Source organism: Brienomyrus brachyistius, chromosome 10 (genome assembly GCF_023856365.1).
Source record: "Brienomyrus brachyistius isolate T26 chromosome 10, BBRACH_0.4, whole genome shotgun sequence".
Taxonomy (NCBI): domain Eukaryota; kingdom Metazoa; phylum Chordata; class Actinopteri; order Osteoglossiformes; family Mormyridae; genus Brienomyrus; species Brienomyrus brachyistius.
Window position 1 is genome coordinate 2,803,299 of NC_064542.1, and position 17,664 is coordinate 2,820,962.

The 17,664-nt window shown below is 40.5% G+C and overlaps 1 protein-coding gene across 4 annotated transcripts; it reads left to right on the plus strand.

Annotated features, from left to right (window-relative positions):
• The first annotated feature begins 4,567 nt into the window (after positions 1-4,567).
• On the plus strand, positions 4,568-10,153 carry LOC125751120 (protocadherin beta-15-like). Of its 4 annotated transcripts, none has more exons than XR_007400522.1 (5): positions 4,568-6,859; positions 7,194-7,304; positions 8,730-8,788; positions 8,956-9,071; positions 9,485-9,623. XR_007400522.1 is itself a non-coding variant. In XM_049029681.1 (4 exons), the coding sequence occupies exons 1-4, from the start codon at positions 4,800-4,802 to the stop codon at positions 9,757-9,759; spliced, it is 2,955 nt and encodes a 984-aa protein (XP_048885638.1). In that variant the 5' UTR covers positions 4,568-4,799; the 3' UTR covers positions 9,760-10,153. The 4 variants fall into 4 exon arrangements, 2 of the variants coding, with proteins under 2 accessions (XP_048885638.1, XP_048885639.1); XR_007400523.1 differs by having other exon boundaries at positions 9,488-9,562; XM_049029681.1 differs by having other exon boundaries at positions 4,568-7,304; positions 9,485-10,153.
• The last annotated feature ends 7,511 nt before the right edge of the window (positions 10,154-17,664 follow it).

A 17,664-nucleotide genomic window follows, 5' to 3' on the forward strand; every position in this document is an offset into this window, starting at 1 on the left:
ATTTCTGCTTTGTCCAACAGAGCAAGATCTTACTGCATGCAACTTGTCTCTATCTCGTTCAGTAGAGGCAAACTTCAGGCAAGGCCGCTCTCCGTCTCACCCTATAGCTATGAAATTATTGCTGATTGTTTGAACATGCTAAGTCCAGGACCTGTGTGTTGGCATCAGAATTATCAGGCATTATCTTAAACCCTCATCCACTTTCACATTCATACTCAAGCTTTAGAATTTCAGCACACTCAGGGTACAGCCTGTAGACACGTTAACTACAGACATACCCCCTGAGCTTGGGGTGTGCAGCTGAGATGGTATTTATAGTTGGAAGATATGGGGAGGGTATGAGGGAGGGGGGGCACACATATCAGAAAGAAGGATTAGGAGGAGATGGGATAAACGCTAATGTGGTGAGTTTTGGGAAATAGGTGGAGAGTGTTAGAATATGGGAGGTACAAACCCCATTTCTGCCCTCAGGGCAGCTGGCTCAGTGCAGCATACGACTCACTGCTAGTTGTTTCAACATTGTTTCAGCATTATTTCAGAGTTGTTATGACATCAGATGTGTAGCCTGGTGAAAATCTAAGATGATTTCTGCGTTAATTTGCTCCTGGCTAAGATTCCTCAGCTCTGTGTGTGAGGGGGGGGGGGGGGGCGTTGCTGTAAGTTGCGGGAATTACCTAATCCTGTGGGGGAACGAGAACTGACTTCTCAGCCACTGCTGACACACACATAGACACACTCAGACATAACTCCTCTTTCTGTCTGTCAGTTCCATCTATCCAAGCCAGCTTTTCCACACATCTATCACTTTTTTCTTTGTCCTCTCATTCTCAGCTGAACAATCTCCCCCATTTGTACCCCTTTCTCATCTGTTCTTCACTCACACACCGATACACACACACACAGACACACACATGTGATTTTCTGACATATTCCATGTTTGGAAGCATACAGTAATGGTAATAATACTGTTAACGGGTGTGACAGCGGAGTCCTGCCAGTTTCCTATAAATATCTGCCGTCTTCTGTAGGAACCTGAGAAGCAGCGGCTCTCCCAGTTTACACAGCTGAGCTGCATGTGGCTCCAGCCCTTTGCCTCTGCTCCCCCAGAAAGTTCCCTCTCCTCCTGCACCTTGCCCTCCATGTGCTGGGCGCTACCATCTACTGGCAGGCAAGTGGGACAGGTCAGTGGCATGAGGAGACCAGGCGTTTGGGCGGTGTAGTGGCACAAGTGTTCTCATGAGGGTGGGCCGGGGGTGGGGGCTTTGCTCCGTCCGCTCTGTCGCCTCAGGCCTCTTTATGATGTTCTTTTCTTCATCGTTCTCTCCTCCCTCTGCGCACATCTGTTCTGGTAATCAGAATCAGCCACCGTGGGGGTGGGGGGTGTAAACACACGTGCCTGTACTCACAAATGCACACGTAAGCAGACACCGAAAGTAATCATATTTAAAAGAATCTGCACCCCCCCCCCCATATGGATTCGTATGCTACTTGCCCACACCCAAGCGGCATCAGTGAGTATTGCAGTCAGCATTACGAAATGAAGTATCTTCAGTATGTTTCTGCCCATTGCTCCATGCGGTTGAAGGCTGTGTCTATAGCAACAGGTCTCACTTCCTTTGCATGTGAATGCAGATCTCATATGTGATACATATGTTGTTTAAACCAAGTAATGAGTAACCCATAAGTAATATGTTACATTAAAGCAGTATCAGCTTACTTATGCGGCATATCCAACTTTGCCATCTTACATAAGCAGTTTTGATTACCTACATTCTGGCTACAAATTCAATATCTCCATTGTTATAGAGCCAAACCCTCGTCAGTAGCAACATGGGATTAATGTCTGTGGGACTGCAGGAAAACAAAGGTTTACAGATAAAATAAACCATTAAAGAAAAACACTCAGGAGATAAAAAATATCTTCTTTGGGTTGCGATCCAGTGAAACTCTAGGATATAAATAGTGATCGTATGCAGTCATGGCTGGTCTTTGTCTCCCCCTGCAGGTTATTTTTAATAAATCAGCCGGAGTCAAAATCGGATGGCATTGTCAGCAGCGCGGCGCTTTCTCATAAAAGACACGTAAAAAGATACGCAATCAGCGTTAACCAGCTCCATTCTATAAAACACAATTTTAAAATTTGATAAAGTTCAGTCACTGAATGGACATAGCTAAGTTCGGCTATTCAAGAACAATTGCTTCTAATTTTGTATACTCTTATTGAAGCATCATTGAAACCTCGCAAGCTCTATTGCCATAACTGCATGTTTTTACTATAATATAAATCACCACATCCGTATGTTGAGTGAACAGACTATAAATAATCGTTCGTCTAATTGATTTTGACTGCCCTGTCTTTAAGATATAGGCCTACGTGTAGTACTTCATAGTCTACAATATATAGCGAAAATCGCCAATTTGTAATATTCTGCTTATTTGTTAGGTACGTTATTTGTGCCTAATGGGGTTGATGGTGTTAATTAATTTTTATATAAATGCAGAAATAAAAAGGGAGAATTCAGCTTCGCTTTATGACAGCTTGGTGTACATACTGTACATTATGTAAAAATACTCTCCATTGTGCCACCGCCTTTATTGCTGTGGCTTTTTCTGTCCGCTCCTCTGCTATCAACCTCCATCCTTTTTTTCTGAATAAAGGGGTAACGTTATGTAACTTTGATTGCATATGGCTGGTTTCAAATGAAGATGCATTTTGGGAAAAAATGTAAACGCATAACAAATGAAGTACATTTCTTTGTATACAGCTTCAGAATCTGAAACCGAATCGTAGTTAGAGATGAATGGATACGGGGATGAACCTTTACTATAGCGGGTCCGATGACAAACTTAAATATAAAAGCCATTCATGACTTAAGCCAATAAATACATATTTATTTGGGGGGGGGGGTACACATTTATGGAGGTTAAATGGGCGTAACGATGCCCCTGCTCTGAAGTTGCTCTTATAAATTAGTCCGGAACAGTGATTGTTTTTTAAGGAAAGTCATTAACTGGACTCCATGTCAACTATTTAAATCTGTATTTTTATTCTGTCCATTAGATGGCGCTCAAGGATCATTTTTGAAAAGGAAATCCAATATTGCTAATTTCCCGAGTTTCAGGTGACTGCTGAAATAGTGTTTCTGCATATGAAATCCTTTTCTATTTATGTATACACATATTAAACTTGTACTTTAAACTGTATTTTTTTTTTACTAATGTAACTTTATGTTAAAGTTTATAATTAATATTCTATTTTATTTCGCGGCACCTCCCATACAGGTAGCAGAACCTCACGGCTGTCTGGTCACAGATTGAAACCCGGCCTTGGTTCTTTGTGTGGGGTAGTTACATATCCTCATTAGTACCGTACGCGATTCACGCAAAGTACTAATAAATGCTCATTATTCTACTCAGATGTCTCTATAATGCTGTTAGCGAGTATGCGCGCAAAGAACTCAACTCGTGTCCAGCGTATACTCAGACTTTCGTTCTTTGCTCCAAGATGTTTACATGTTTCAAAATCTTTTTTATAAACGGATTTTGTGAGTTTTATCATGCTCTATATTTGTTTTTCTAAATACTGCAAAAAGGGGAAAACTCGTCGTTCTTTTCTATTGGTTTGATGTATAGGTTTAATGGTAATTCTATAGTCGAACACATTGCTTGTATCTAGCTAAATTTTGCTAGTGTTCAAATGCATTTTCATCATGGTACTGTGGAATTATTTATCACAAAACATTTGTGTTCTTATGTACTGAATGGCTGATCCCGGATAGCTACACACTAATCCCCTACTCCATTAATTAAAAAGAACGAGAGACTCGGGGAAAGCGTGTTTTCAGAAATGTAATCATTTCTGGAGAAGCTTAACCATCTGCTTGAGGTTAAGTCTCCGAACAGATTGTGTTTTCTGGTTATTTAAACCAGGGGATTTAACTTTTCGAGAGGGAGTGGATGGATCAGGGAGAATATGGTACTGACTTTCTTCAGTTTTATAATTGCCTCTAGCGAAGTGGGAGGAGAGCATCTCCGAGGGGAATGACAAGGAATTACCTCGAGTTCCAAATCAGAAGGCGATTGCGTTTAACTGTGAAAGAGAACTCAAGAGCCTGTGAAGGACCGGGAGCACAATGCGCTGTGGTTTGTTTCCTAGCTTACGTCTGGAACAAAATCTTGTGCTTTTGTCCAATTAAAACAATCAACAACTATTTTTTCATTTGCTACATTTTGGAATTCCCAAGGTAACAATGATTAATGCTTGTTTTTAAGAATTAACAAAGTATTGCCTAGTGTTATAATAATTGTGCTTGTATATAATTGCAGTTGTACAACGTGTATTCGCAAATACATTTATGTCAATTGAAACCTTTGTCTGCTATTGGATGAAACGTGATTTAATTTGTGAATCTGAATCGCAATGTGTACCGGGGGTAGGTCGAGGAATGGGTTAAAGCGCCCGTGCAGTATAATTACACCCAGTGCTCCTGTCGCTCTCCTCCAATACGATTCTGTGAAAAGCCACGATCCTCCCTCCCAAACACCCTCCCTTCCAGCCTCAACACACACAACTCCTGATGTACTGAAGAATGGGAAACGGAGTCCGAAGTCACACCAAGCAACACGGATGTTCTTGTTTAGTTCAGTTTTCAAGAAGCGCGTCATTGATAACGGCCCATTCTTTTAAAGTTTTTTATGCGTGGTAGTTAATCTTTAAAAATGTTAAATCCACAGGTAATCATATTAATTACTGGAAACATAATAATATTCTGTTTACATTTTTAAAGACTTTCAATGAAATGGACCGGAGAACCGCGAGAGGACGATGGATGTGTAGAAGATTAGTCATCTGTCTGGTTATGTGCGCGACAGCATTGGATGTTGTTTTAGCGCAAATTCGATACTCCATATATGAAGAGTTGGAACACGGAGCTTTTGTTGGCAACATCGCCGAGGATTTAGGATTAGACGTCGCCAAGCTGTCCACTCGCAGATTCCGAATAGTATCAGGCGCAAGAAAACAATATTTAGAAGTGAATTTGGAAAATGGCATTTTATTTGTTAATGAAAAAATTGATCGTGAAGAATTGTGCGAACTGAGCGCGTCTTGTTTTTTACACTTGCAAGTCGTCATCGAAAGCCCTTTAGAATTGTACCGAGTAGAAGTTGAAATTCTGGATGTCAATGATAATGCGCCTAGTTTTTCGTGGAGTGAGTTTAACCTGGAGATAACAGAGTCGGCGGCACCCGGATCTCGCTTTCCTTTGGAAAGCGCGCAGGACCAGGATGTGGGCACAAACTCGCTCAGAACATATTTTCTGAGCGCGAATGAACACTTTGCCTTGGATATTCATACACGAAACGACGGGAGCAAGTTCGCGGAGCTGGTTCTAGAGACCCCGCTGGATCGGGAACAACTGAAGATGCACCAAATGGTGCTGACCGCCGTGGACGGAGGCGCTCCGGAGAGATCTGGAACTGCGCAAATCACTGTTACGGTACTAGATGCCAACGACAACGTGCCTGTTTTCGATCAGGCTTTTTATAGAGGGAGGTTAGTGGAAAATTCACCTCGAGGCACTTTCGTGATCAAACTTAACGCTACTGATCTGGACGAAGGACTAAACGGAGAAATATCTTATTCTTTCAGCGGGCACGCGCCGCTGAAAGTGCGTGAGCTGTTCAGTGTAGACTCCTATACTGGCGAAATCAGAGTCAAAGGGATAGTAGATTATGAGAAAGCAAGAGTGTATGAACTCTACGTGCAAGCCAAGGACAAGGGACCTTCTGCGGTAGCCGTCCATTGTAAAGTATTGGTAGATATTCTCGATGTGAATGACAATGCACCAGAAGTTATTCTAACCTCTGTGTCTACACCTGTTCAAGAGGACGCGCCTCCCGGTACAGTGATTGCTGTCATTAGCGTAATGGACCGGGACTCGGGTGAAAATGGAAATGTAGATTGCCAGATCCCCAATAATATTCCATTTAAACTCCACTCCTCATTTAAGAATTATTACACTTTGGTCACAAGTGAATTTTTGGACAGAGAGACAGTGTCTGAATACAATATTACTCTCACCGCGAGCGACATGGGAGTATCACCTCTGCTTACCAGGAAAAATATTATAGTGCAAGTGTCAGACATTAACGACAATGCTCCACGATTCCTACAGCCATCGTATACGGTTTATGTGACTGAGAATAACGCCCCTGGCGCATCCATTTGTTCGGTGACTGCTTTCGATCCTGATTCCAATCAGAATGCCTTTCTATCATACTCTATTCTAGACGGTCAGATTCAAGGCATGCCCGTGTCCACTTACGTCTCCATCAACTCAGACAATGGCAATATCTATGCGCTACGCTCCTTTGACTACGAGCAACTACGAAACTTTAAAATTAGAGTGCAAGCCCAAGACGCTGGTTTCCCGCCTCTGAGCAGCAACGTGACGGTCAACGTCTTTGTTTTGGATCAAAATGACAACGCGCCGGTAATCGTTTCTCCTTTGCCAAAAAACGGCACCGTAGCCACAGAGATAGTACCAAGGTCCGTGGACGCTGGCTACCTCGTGGCAAAAATTACTGCGATAGATGCAGACGCAGGGCAAAACTCGCGTCTCTCCTACCAGGTTCTTCAGGCAACTGATCCAGGGCTATTTAGCGTTGCCCTTTATACAGGCGAAATAAGGACAATCCGCCGATTGGTGGATAAAGACGCCACAAGGCAACGACTAGTCATTTTGGTCAAGGACAACGGTCAGCCGCCCCTCTCGGCCACTGTTTCCATCATTTTATCAGTTGTTGACAGCGTGCCAGAATCATTGTCCGACTTCAGCGACCTCTCTACGAGCCCCAGGTCCACCAACAACCTTACTTTGTATCTCATTGTGTCTTTAAGCACGATTTCCTTTATATTTCTTGTGGCTATAATTGTCCTGGCTGTCCTAAAGTGCTATAAGGATAGAGGTTCTTTTCGAGAATTCGGTGTTTCCTCCGGTGCGTGCTGTGGATTGCAGTCCGAACCACCATCGGACGTGTACAAGAAATCTAACATAAACGTGCAGATATCGGGAAGCAAAGTCCCCACTAACTGCGCAGAAATAAACGGCAACGGAACCCTGTCTCAAGCTTACTGCTACAAAGTATGCCTGTCCCCTGAATCTTCTAAGAGTGACTTCATGTTCCTAAAGCCTTGTAGCCCGACGACTCCGCGGAACAACAAGGGGGCAGATAACCTGGCGTCTGCCTGGAGCGCTCAGAACCGCAGCGTCACAGCAAACGAGACCAATAACCCCAGCGAGGTAAGAATATATACAGACTCACACGCACTCTCTCATTCACATATATATAAAAATGTCATAGGTTGTATTTCCAGTTGTACTACAGAACTGGAATCAAATGCAGTTTTAAATTAGCGCTCACGATTGTCCAGTAACTATGCAATACAAACGCTGCCTTTCTTTGTATGCTGAAGAATGTATATCAAAATACCACCAGTCGTACAAATGATTCTTATTGGTTTTAATTGGTTTAAGTTTTCAGACTTAAGTTTTTTTTTTACATATATTTTTTATCATTATAACTTAATTTTATTTCACAAGTCTATACCACATCAGATTTAATTACATGTAAACAATATTCACTGCATCGGTGACATTTGTCTTACGGCTGTCTTACAGCCCCACCGTTTTTAATTTGTATTTAACCTCTGTCGCTAGCTGTGTTCCTCTTTGCCCGCTTGTCCTGTTGTGCCCAATAACTACATTTTCCGTTTTATATGGGCTAGCATGTATCTATAATTGCTTATTATCATCCGAATTAATTCCCAGCACTACAACACGCGATAGTCTAGTCTGAGACTTGAAGTATGTTATGTTAATGTGTAGTTTTCTAGACAATGTTATACATCCTGCATTGTGCCCTAGCGCCGAGACTATCACGCTGGCTGTTTAGAAATGTGACGGATGTGGATAATCGTTTTTATCAAATTTAGAGGTTTATGCCTTAACTGCATACCATTCAGTGTCTAATTATTGTTACGTGTGACCTTTGCGTATTGTATTGACACGGATTCAGTATTCGACCTAATTATATTTAGTATGAATCAACAAATCACCCCCCCCCCCCCCGTACAAGGAAGTTGTGCTCAGTTCTGTCGGTTATTTAAAGACTAAAACGGATTTTAGGACGTGGTTGAAACACGGTGCGCGTGTAGATTTACTTGCATTGTCTCAACAAGGGGGTTCAAGGGTACTTTATACGCTTGAATTCCAAAAGCGTTCTAGCACTGGTTAGTGATAACCACTAGATGGAGCCATGAGACCGACATATAAATTATTGTCATATATTTTATCTTTCAGATTGCCATGCAAGTCATATTATGTTTATGTTTATGAAGTCAATTGTCACATCCGCACAAAATGTTTCAGCACTTTACACCTTCATTTATGCCATTATTACACCTCAAAATATCAGGATAACGTAGTGACGGCTGTGCATGTGCTCTAGGGGCCTCACTGCGGTACCGTGGACCAGGTACTTAATCTGAATTAATGGATACAAATAAATGGATTTTCTAACTTTATTTCTTCTGTGCTTTTGAATTTTATCTATCATTGAATACACATCTATCAATTTCTTAATAGAACATCCGTGAGTTTGGAAATTACTGCGTTTTTAATGTAACGGAAGATTGGGCTTACCTCTTTTAATTTATTTATATGCAGCGAAAGACGCAAAACACGGACTGGCCTTTGCCCAAGAACCAGTACTCTACTCTTAAAAGGTAAAACTAATTACAAGCCGCTGCAATATATCTAAACTCTTGCACAGTATAATGTCATCATGGCAATACCACGATATGATATTATTTGAATATGACATGTTTATTTTAATAGAATTGGAAAATTACAGCAAAAATCTGACAGTCCTTGTGCTGTGTGCACGTGACAGTTACAGCTCCATTAACATGGAGGGCACGCTGACGCGGAGGGCTTCGCCTCTGCATCCGGACAGCTGCGTGGCTCCGCTGGCAGGCCAATACTGGACCTGGGGGACTCACATGCGAGGTACTGATACTTCGCGAACTTGATATACCGCAAAGATTCGTGCACCTTCGAATTTGCATAATATATTAATATGCTTTCATATGGCATTAATTATGGTATCTACTATACTAGCAGGGAAAAAGTACCAATTTGTACCTTTGAGGCTTTTTACTTGTCTCTTGGGCTGTTCTCCCAAAAGTCTGCCAATCGTACTTAGCTGTGGGTAAGTGCACCTTTTAAGGTGCAGAAATGGACTCTGAGGAACATTTTTGCACCACTGGGGGTACATTAATGCGGCTACTACCATGGGGTGTAGAACTGTACCAGGGCGTATAGGCTACATTTTTTTTATGTCAGTGTATAAGGACTCATGAGGAAATATGTAATATTTTTTGAGCTTCTTAACTGAATTATTTCCCTCCGTATTACCTCAGCAGATTACAGGATATCACCTCCAGCTAGTGGACTCCCGAACCGAGCTTGGACTCCGATGTACGTGGTGCCGCAGCCCGTGGGTCCGCCCCCCGACTATCAGCACAACGTCTACATCCCTGGCACACCTGTCAGTCACTGCACCCTGAGGCCCGCATATCGCAGTGACTTCGACGTCAACAATTCATTTTCAACATTTGGAAAAAAAAGAAAGTTCATAACACATTACGATCCTAATGAAGACGTGGTGATAAACAACGACATTTTCAACAAGTAAATCACCTGTGAAATACCACATGCACTCATCAGAATCTGCTGCTCACGTGCTACAGCAAATGGTATATGAGGCCAGTTTTACAGTGTAAGACATACTAAGGCATTTGCATTGCCATAAACAATAATAATAACAATAATAATAATAATAATGGCATAGCATTATTACCTTGATAACAGGATCATTGTTAATAACAATATTGCACTGAACATGAAAACACTGGTAAATCAATTCATCAGTCAATCTGTTGTGCTTGTACAGCTAAAATATTCTAGAGTATACTGAACAGAACATAAAGGACATTGGGTGCTCTCCAGTATTAATGTATTTTATTTTATATATACAGTATTGTGCAAAATTCTTAGGAAATAGATTAAAGGAAATTATTTAAAAATAATGTTTGTGTTTGTGTGAAGCTGTAAGTTTATTTGTAGTGTGTCAAGTCAGCCATTCCAAATCCTCTCCTCAAGTCACTTTACTGTTTGTAATTACATTCCAATATATTCATGCTTTTGTTGAACTTAGGCATTAGTGAACCTCATTTGGATAATGAGTACCCCCTGAAGTTCATTCACTAATTAAGGAAATTAATTTAATGGGCTGTTGGTGAAATGCTCAGAATGACTAGTGCTCATCCGAAAAGGGATTTGGAATCCAGAGCTGGATCTTCTAGCTGTCCGACAAGATATTAGTCAGATCTTGGAGAACACAAAAAAGTTATGGAACTTTTTATTGTATTACTCTTTATTTGTATATATTCTCACATTGAAAGACATTTTTCTGACCACTGATAAATAGCTTTAAAAATCATTTCCTTTGACTTTTGGCCAGTACTGTGTGTATATATAATCATACCTTCTTTAATGCATATTAGTGTTTATATTGCAGTTAAGAAGTGGTTTACTCACATTTAAGCCAATGAGTGACATTTTATTATCTAAATATAATCGAATGGTTATCAGATAATTAGAACATACTACACAAGATGGTCTATCCCATTGTAAATTATGCAAATTGCATTTGCAATTGAGGTATTTATAAAATGTGTGGGATGGCATTTGTCATATTGTAAATTTTATAAATAAACTATTTTTTTTCCGATTTTGCATTGTAACAGAGTAGTTAATAAAGTGTTGAAGTGTTTACTTCAAGTGTTGTTGAATACGTGTCTTTTGTAATTGGTAGTGAATTATGTTTCTACTTATATCTTTGGTTAATATGTTGAGCATCTTACTACCTAGTGCGATAAATGGATCAGACATAACTGTAACATACTCTGTTTATGCGTGGTAGGATTTAAATCCATTTTTTACATTCCAAATTAATGCATTATGTTATCAACATTGTCACTAGGCTTTATCACACCCAGCTGTCTACATAAGCCTGTAGAAAATCTCTGTTTGCTATTGCTTGAAGTTCGTAATTGTAAACATTGCTGCAGAGGAAAATGGAAACTTAAATATTAATCTGAGACTGAGCTACATGTTACAATCAAGCCTTCATAATAAAGCTATTATATGACTGATGCATACATAGCTTTCAGACAATATTCACCCCTCTGGAACAATTTCACATCTTGTTGCAGTTCCATCTCTTTGACATGGAAATTGAGTGAGTAATGTTACTTCCTCACGCTTTCAGAGAACACATGGGTGTGTGTGTGCAGAGTTTATACATGGTTTATACATTTCGCACAGATTATCACCCACATTCCAAAGAAACACAGACAAACTGACCTCATGGTGGGCATATCTGTGTGTGTCTTTGCATTTGCCCTAAGATAGACTGGCATCTCAACCAGTATGCTCCCTTACCCTGTGCCCTAAGTACCTGGAATAGGCTCCACCCCCTTCCATTCTTTACTCGTACCAGATAAGTGGGTAGAAGATGAATGGATACCTAAATTTAGAATCTTCATTAATAATGTTTTTCCTCTGTACATACACAATATTCTGCTAGAAGATAAAAAGCTTCTCATCTATATTCATATACATACAATGCTGACACTACCATTCTTGAGGATAGGAGTAGCATTACTGTACCTGGGAGATGAGTTGTGCTTTTTTTAAAATATATTGAGCCAGAGAGCTCAGCATTCATTCTTGAGATCACATGTCCTTCTTCCAGAATGTCTCAGAGTTTGTCAGAAGGCTTTGGGGCCTGCTGTGTGTTGGTCTGATTCATTGACTTGGTAGCTTCTGTTTACTGCTTGCCTGACCCTGCTTTGTCTGCAAACTTGTCTATAGTTACCCCGGTGCCACTCACTTGAGTCCTACCTGGCCATCTCATCTGCATATTTCACAGTCAGCGATTCTGGTCACGTCAGCACCACCAAGTCCACAGAGAGCGGCCTGTCAAAGAGGAATAGCCTGATTCTTGTTTGTGTGCATGTGCGTGTGTGTGTGCAGCTTGGGGTGTGTGATTGCTGTTGTCAGTGTTCCATCCCCTTGTGACAGTACATCTGGCGCTTTTTGTATTTCCTTGTAACACTGCATCGGGAGAAAAAGCCAGTTTCAGTCAATGTGCAGAAAGTGCTTATATGAATAGTATATCTGTTATGATGTACCAGATACTTTCGGTTTTTGGTTATTTTATCTCATTTTGCAAGATTCAAGTTCAATTTTGCTCATGTGTTTGAAGACGTCAGAAATGGGCAGTGTCACTGTAACTGTTCAATAAGGAATAGTATGAATATTCATGCTTTCTGACTTTGCTTTATCCATTTATGATGCAAAAAATCTAGTCTATTAATCCCATGGTGATATCAGAGGGGTTTTCCACACAGAATAAGTATTATGCATATTTAAAATGCTAATTATATTGATTAGCTTCTTGCCTGCAAGGTGTTGTCTGTGTAAATATATTAAACATTTACCAAATATCTTTCCAAATACCATTTTAATTAAAAGCAAAGAGATGGTGATGGTGACTAGTAAAGCAAACAGAGCAACACACTGCATTATGTAATATTTTGTTTTGCAGCTGCCTTTGCTTTTAAAAGTCTTAGCAAATTTAAGAAGGCAGCAGTAAATATCCCAGTACTTGTCACGTACTTAGCAGAACTGAAGCATCAAACATTTAGCCAGAGTGGGACATTAATATAAAACGGAAAACTAATAAGACTAATAAGTTTCTCTATAATGTTTCTGTATATTTGTGATTTAGGTGCCAATTTACAATAAAACTACGCATATAATGAGTTTATGAATGGTTTATAATCTGGTTATTAATTAAGTTGTAAGACTTTGTAAATTATTAATATACAATTTTAAACAAGTTATAGCACAGTTTTGTTTTTATTAATGAGCTACTACCATTTACAAGTGGCAAAAGGGAGCCTTATTGTAAAGTGGTACCATGATTTATATCTCATGTTAAAAGATTTGTGTGTCCACTGGTTTCTCAGATTTTGGCATATTACAGCTGGGGAAATGCATTGTGGGAGATTCTTCAGAATGTCAGTGATATCATTCAGTGGTATTGTATGCCAGGGTTTCCCAAACTTATTGTAAGACTGTGTTTTCCAAACTTTTCAGCCCACAGCCTCCAAAATTACAGCACCAGAAACTCATGACCCACATGGTGTGTACGTTAAGAAATGTATACAGTGGACTATATTACTTTATTTTATTTTTTATTTTTTTTAGGACTAACAGTTAAAATGACGTTTTAAAAAGTTTAAAAATTTTATACATAAATTCTGGAAATCATCTCATGACCTTGGGAGACTGCAAACACCACTTTGACAACCACTGTTCTAGGTCAGTGGTTCTCAACCCAGTCCTTGGGAACCGCAAGACGGTCCAAAGTTTTGCTCCCTCCCAGCTTCCTGCCACACATTCCACATTTTTTCCAGGAACTGGGAGGGAGCAAAAATGTGGACGGTCTGGGGGGGGGGGGTTCCCGAGGACCGTTTAAAAACACACCTCTAAGTAATCTGGCTATTCAGGTTAATGTTCAGTGTACATCCACTCTGGGTGTGTGGAGTTTGCTTGTTCTCCCCATGTAGTGGGCTTTCCTCTCATCTTCCCAAGGCATGCTGTTCATTTACTCTGTGTTTTTGTCCATAGTGTGTAGTTATGTGTGTGTCCTTAGTCGTACTGACATCCTGTTCACTGTGTTACCGTAAAATTGTTAGAGAGTGTTAGAGTACCTACTTAAAAAAAAGGAAAACCATTTTGTGGGAGTTTCTCATAATCAAAATAATAATATAATAAAATAATAAAATAAATATTGTGTGACAAACTCCATAAACCAATGTAACAGCTGAAATGCACAGAAATTGCTGGAGGGCTGGCATGGCGGCGTAGGGGTTAGTGCTGTCATCTCACACCTCTTGGACTAGTTCCTGGTCTCCACTGTGGCTCCACATGTGTGGAGTCTGCATGACCTCCCCATGCCGTCGTGGGGTTTCCTCCAGGTACTCTGGTTCCCCCCGCAGTCCAAAAACATGCTCAGGTTAACTGGAGTTGTCAAATTGTCCATAGGGGTGCATGTGTGAGTGAATGGTGTGTTGGTGTACCCTGCATGGGTTGGTGCCCCATCCTGGGATGTTCTCTACCTCCGGGATAGGCTCCAGACCCCACCCTCCGTGACCCTGAATAAGATAAGTAGTTTCAGGAAATGGTTGGATGGATGAAATTACTGCACAGTAGTGCTGAATTTTGCTGAAAATGGCCACTGAAATTGACCAATTGTGGAATTCTGTAGTGATTAATGTTAATGAATGCATGCAGTGCTGCGGCCGAGGCTTCTGCCTTGCCTTGAGAAAAGCAGAGCCCTTCTTCGCCCAGTAGTGATGCTGACTCTCATCGATCCCCTTGCAGCTGGCATCCTCCGTTGCCATCGACACCCATTGAGATGCAATAAAGCTCCAAATGCATTTAAAAAACAGCTAAGTTTGTGCTCTAGGGATCCACGTCTGCAGTACAATGGGCGTGTTTCAGCCTTACCTCAGCAAAAGGGGTTATAGCTGTGCTAGGGTGGTTGTTGTAGATTTCATCAGGACCTTGATTTGTTGTTGCTTCCTGGTGGACCACACCTTCTCTGCATTACTTTGCACATCCTCCTTTGTCAGGTGCCATTCTTCTATGCCTCTTGCGTTACCGTAGTGAACGCTTGGCATACTCCCAAGCCCTGCCCATCCAGACACAAATGAACCCACCAGAAAACTGCCCTGCACTTGCGACTTGTTCAACTGCATTTCGTCCCCTGCACTTCCTCCCAGTTGATATTTCTGCTAGTCATGAAAATTTTGATGTCAGATGAGTCTCTTGCATAGTTGAACAGACCACTGAACAGTAGGCATGGCTTGTTGCTTTGTCCATATAAAGTAATGCTGCTCAGACTTTATAGTAGACCCAGCCTGTAAAGAAAATGGTTGATCTTCCTTTCAAAGCCCTTGACCACTGGGCAGCCACCCAGGGTGGCATGTTGCTAGGGGTGACATGGGGCACTTACACACACAAAAAAATAATCAGAGTGGTGACATTTGCAAGATCCGTTTTCTATCACTTATTTGTATGTCATGTCAGTGATATCCTGTGACCATGTGGGTCAGTTCAGCTTGACAGAATGGGTGCTGTGATTTTAGTTTGTCAGCTAGCAAGGCTATAACTCAGAAGCATAAAATGTGGAGGGGGGCGGGGTGGGTGAATTTCAGGTAGGCAGGGGGAGCGTCTAACTTTGCACAATATTAAAACAATGTGGAAAATCAGTCAGACTACAAAATACTACCAAATAAACCACAATTTATTCATAATACTGTGAATATATTGTATAGTTTTACAGACATATTGTTGCATTCTTTTCTGCTTTGGACAAAATTGTTCAGAATAATATAAAACCAGAATACACACCCCCAAGTTTTGGTTTTGCCTGTAGCGTGCCATACAAGCTAGAACTGCCCCCACCAGTAATACATGAGACCCCATGATGTACGATGGTAGATCCAGACATTGATTTTACCAAGTAATCTACTGCTGTCAGTCATGGCAGCCTGAAGTGCTGCTGTGTCCTTCAACTCTTCAAGCCCTTGGAGGATCCGTCTGCATCCAGGCGCCAATAATGTTGCTGCTGTCAGATGGTATGTAAATACTCTAATGGGGGGGGGGGGGGGGCTGTTGGACACCAGACATAGTCAGAGGGCCTCATTATATACATTATAGACATATACAAAGAGACAAACTCATTCTGGATTACTGTCTAATACCATTAACACAAGTGTACTGAGATATGTCATATTGCATTAATTTTCAAAAGAAGCACTTCTGTTTTTCTAACAAATGGTTGCAATGAAGATGGTTTCATACAAATTTCCTTTGATATGCAAAGAAAGATATACTACAGATTTATCACTCAAAGTATGAACAATTTTTTTGAAGAAAGTCAGAAGTATTCAGTATGATGATATGAACAGGCTCTTTATTGTGACTGACAATTACTGAACATAGAAGTAACTGTTGTTGCAGACATTCACTTTTAGAGGGAAAGGTTTCTTCTATTGTTATTCATTCAGCGTCTACCAGGTACTAAAATTCTTGATACCTGACAAGTCGATTATTTAATGCTCATCAAGCAGACGATGGAGGGATTTTTTGAATGCCAGGTAGTCCTATAAACCAAGAAGACAGCAAACAATTCAGATGGAGCTGGAAGAGGTTAGAGTCAATCAAAATTATAATTGCAGTAAATGTACTAAAATGTTAGTTATTGAGCCCATATATTGAAATGTTAGTTGAATGTCAATTACTTTGAATACAACAGGACCCATTATAGTATGGGATGGGATTTGACATTCCATAAAAATTTCAGGAATACTAAAAAGTTAATAACATATATTACACACACATATATCATATATCATAAAAAAATGTACTACACTGATGGGCTTCTATTGTGTCCCATAAATCAAAGTAACCATGTCATATAGCTACTATCAAAGTGTGGATTAAGCATAATGAAGAGGGCCCTTGTGTGGATCACCCCAGATGTCTTTCGTCTGCTCCCTCATCAGTGGTGTATACAGTGCCTCCCAGTCTTGAGCTCCCCAGTCCAGTCATTGTCATCGCTGCCTGCATACGCTCCCTCATTTGCCCTGTGTTCCAGTTTAACCCTCCCTACCCTGTTTTGACCCCTGTGATCCTTTTCCTTTTTGTTTTGCCTGTTGTTTTTGTTTAATAAAACCCCTTTAGATTCTTTCCCTGCACCCGCCTTCACTTCCGTCCTTCCTGCAATATGACAAGGATCAAGAGAAATCCAGAAATTCACTGCAAGTATTATGAACTATAATTATTTAACAGTGCTGGGTGCTCTAGTGTTGCCTACTGCTGCTCCTGGTTCTAAATATAATTCCTACATTCTCACTATTATCATCACTAATTAAAACAAATATTATTAGTATTGTTGTTGTTGTTGTTCTTCTTCTTCTTGTCATATTGTTACATTGTTGTTTGTAATATAAAATAAAATTACAAAATTATTGCTATTTCTGTAATCATTATGGTTCAGGGTACAAACTTCAACTTTTTGAATGTCTATTCATTTTCATCATATAATAGACCTACGTCATTGCATTATTTTTACACTGTTGATTTGCCGCACTCAAAATGTATTTGCACAATGTGAGCTCTGAAATGTACTAAGGCGTTTCCGTCTCAGAGTCAAAAGTGGATCCAGCCGGGTGCTGTCCATCTATGTGGTTCTGAAACATGCAGTTCTTCGTTACAAAGAGGTAACAGTTGTTTAAAAAGTAACATGGCATGTGTATTTGTTTTTTATTTCATTTGATGTTCGGAATGTTTCATGGAAATCTGACCACATCAGATGCGTACCAGTCTGTTCTGTTTGTACACAGCGTGGCGCTGCTCTGCAGAATATAAACCACTTCTCATTATGAGGGAAGGCGAA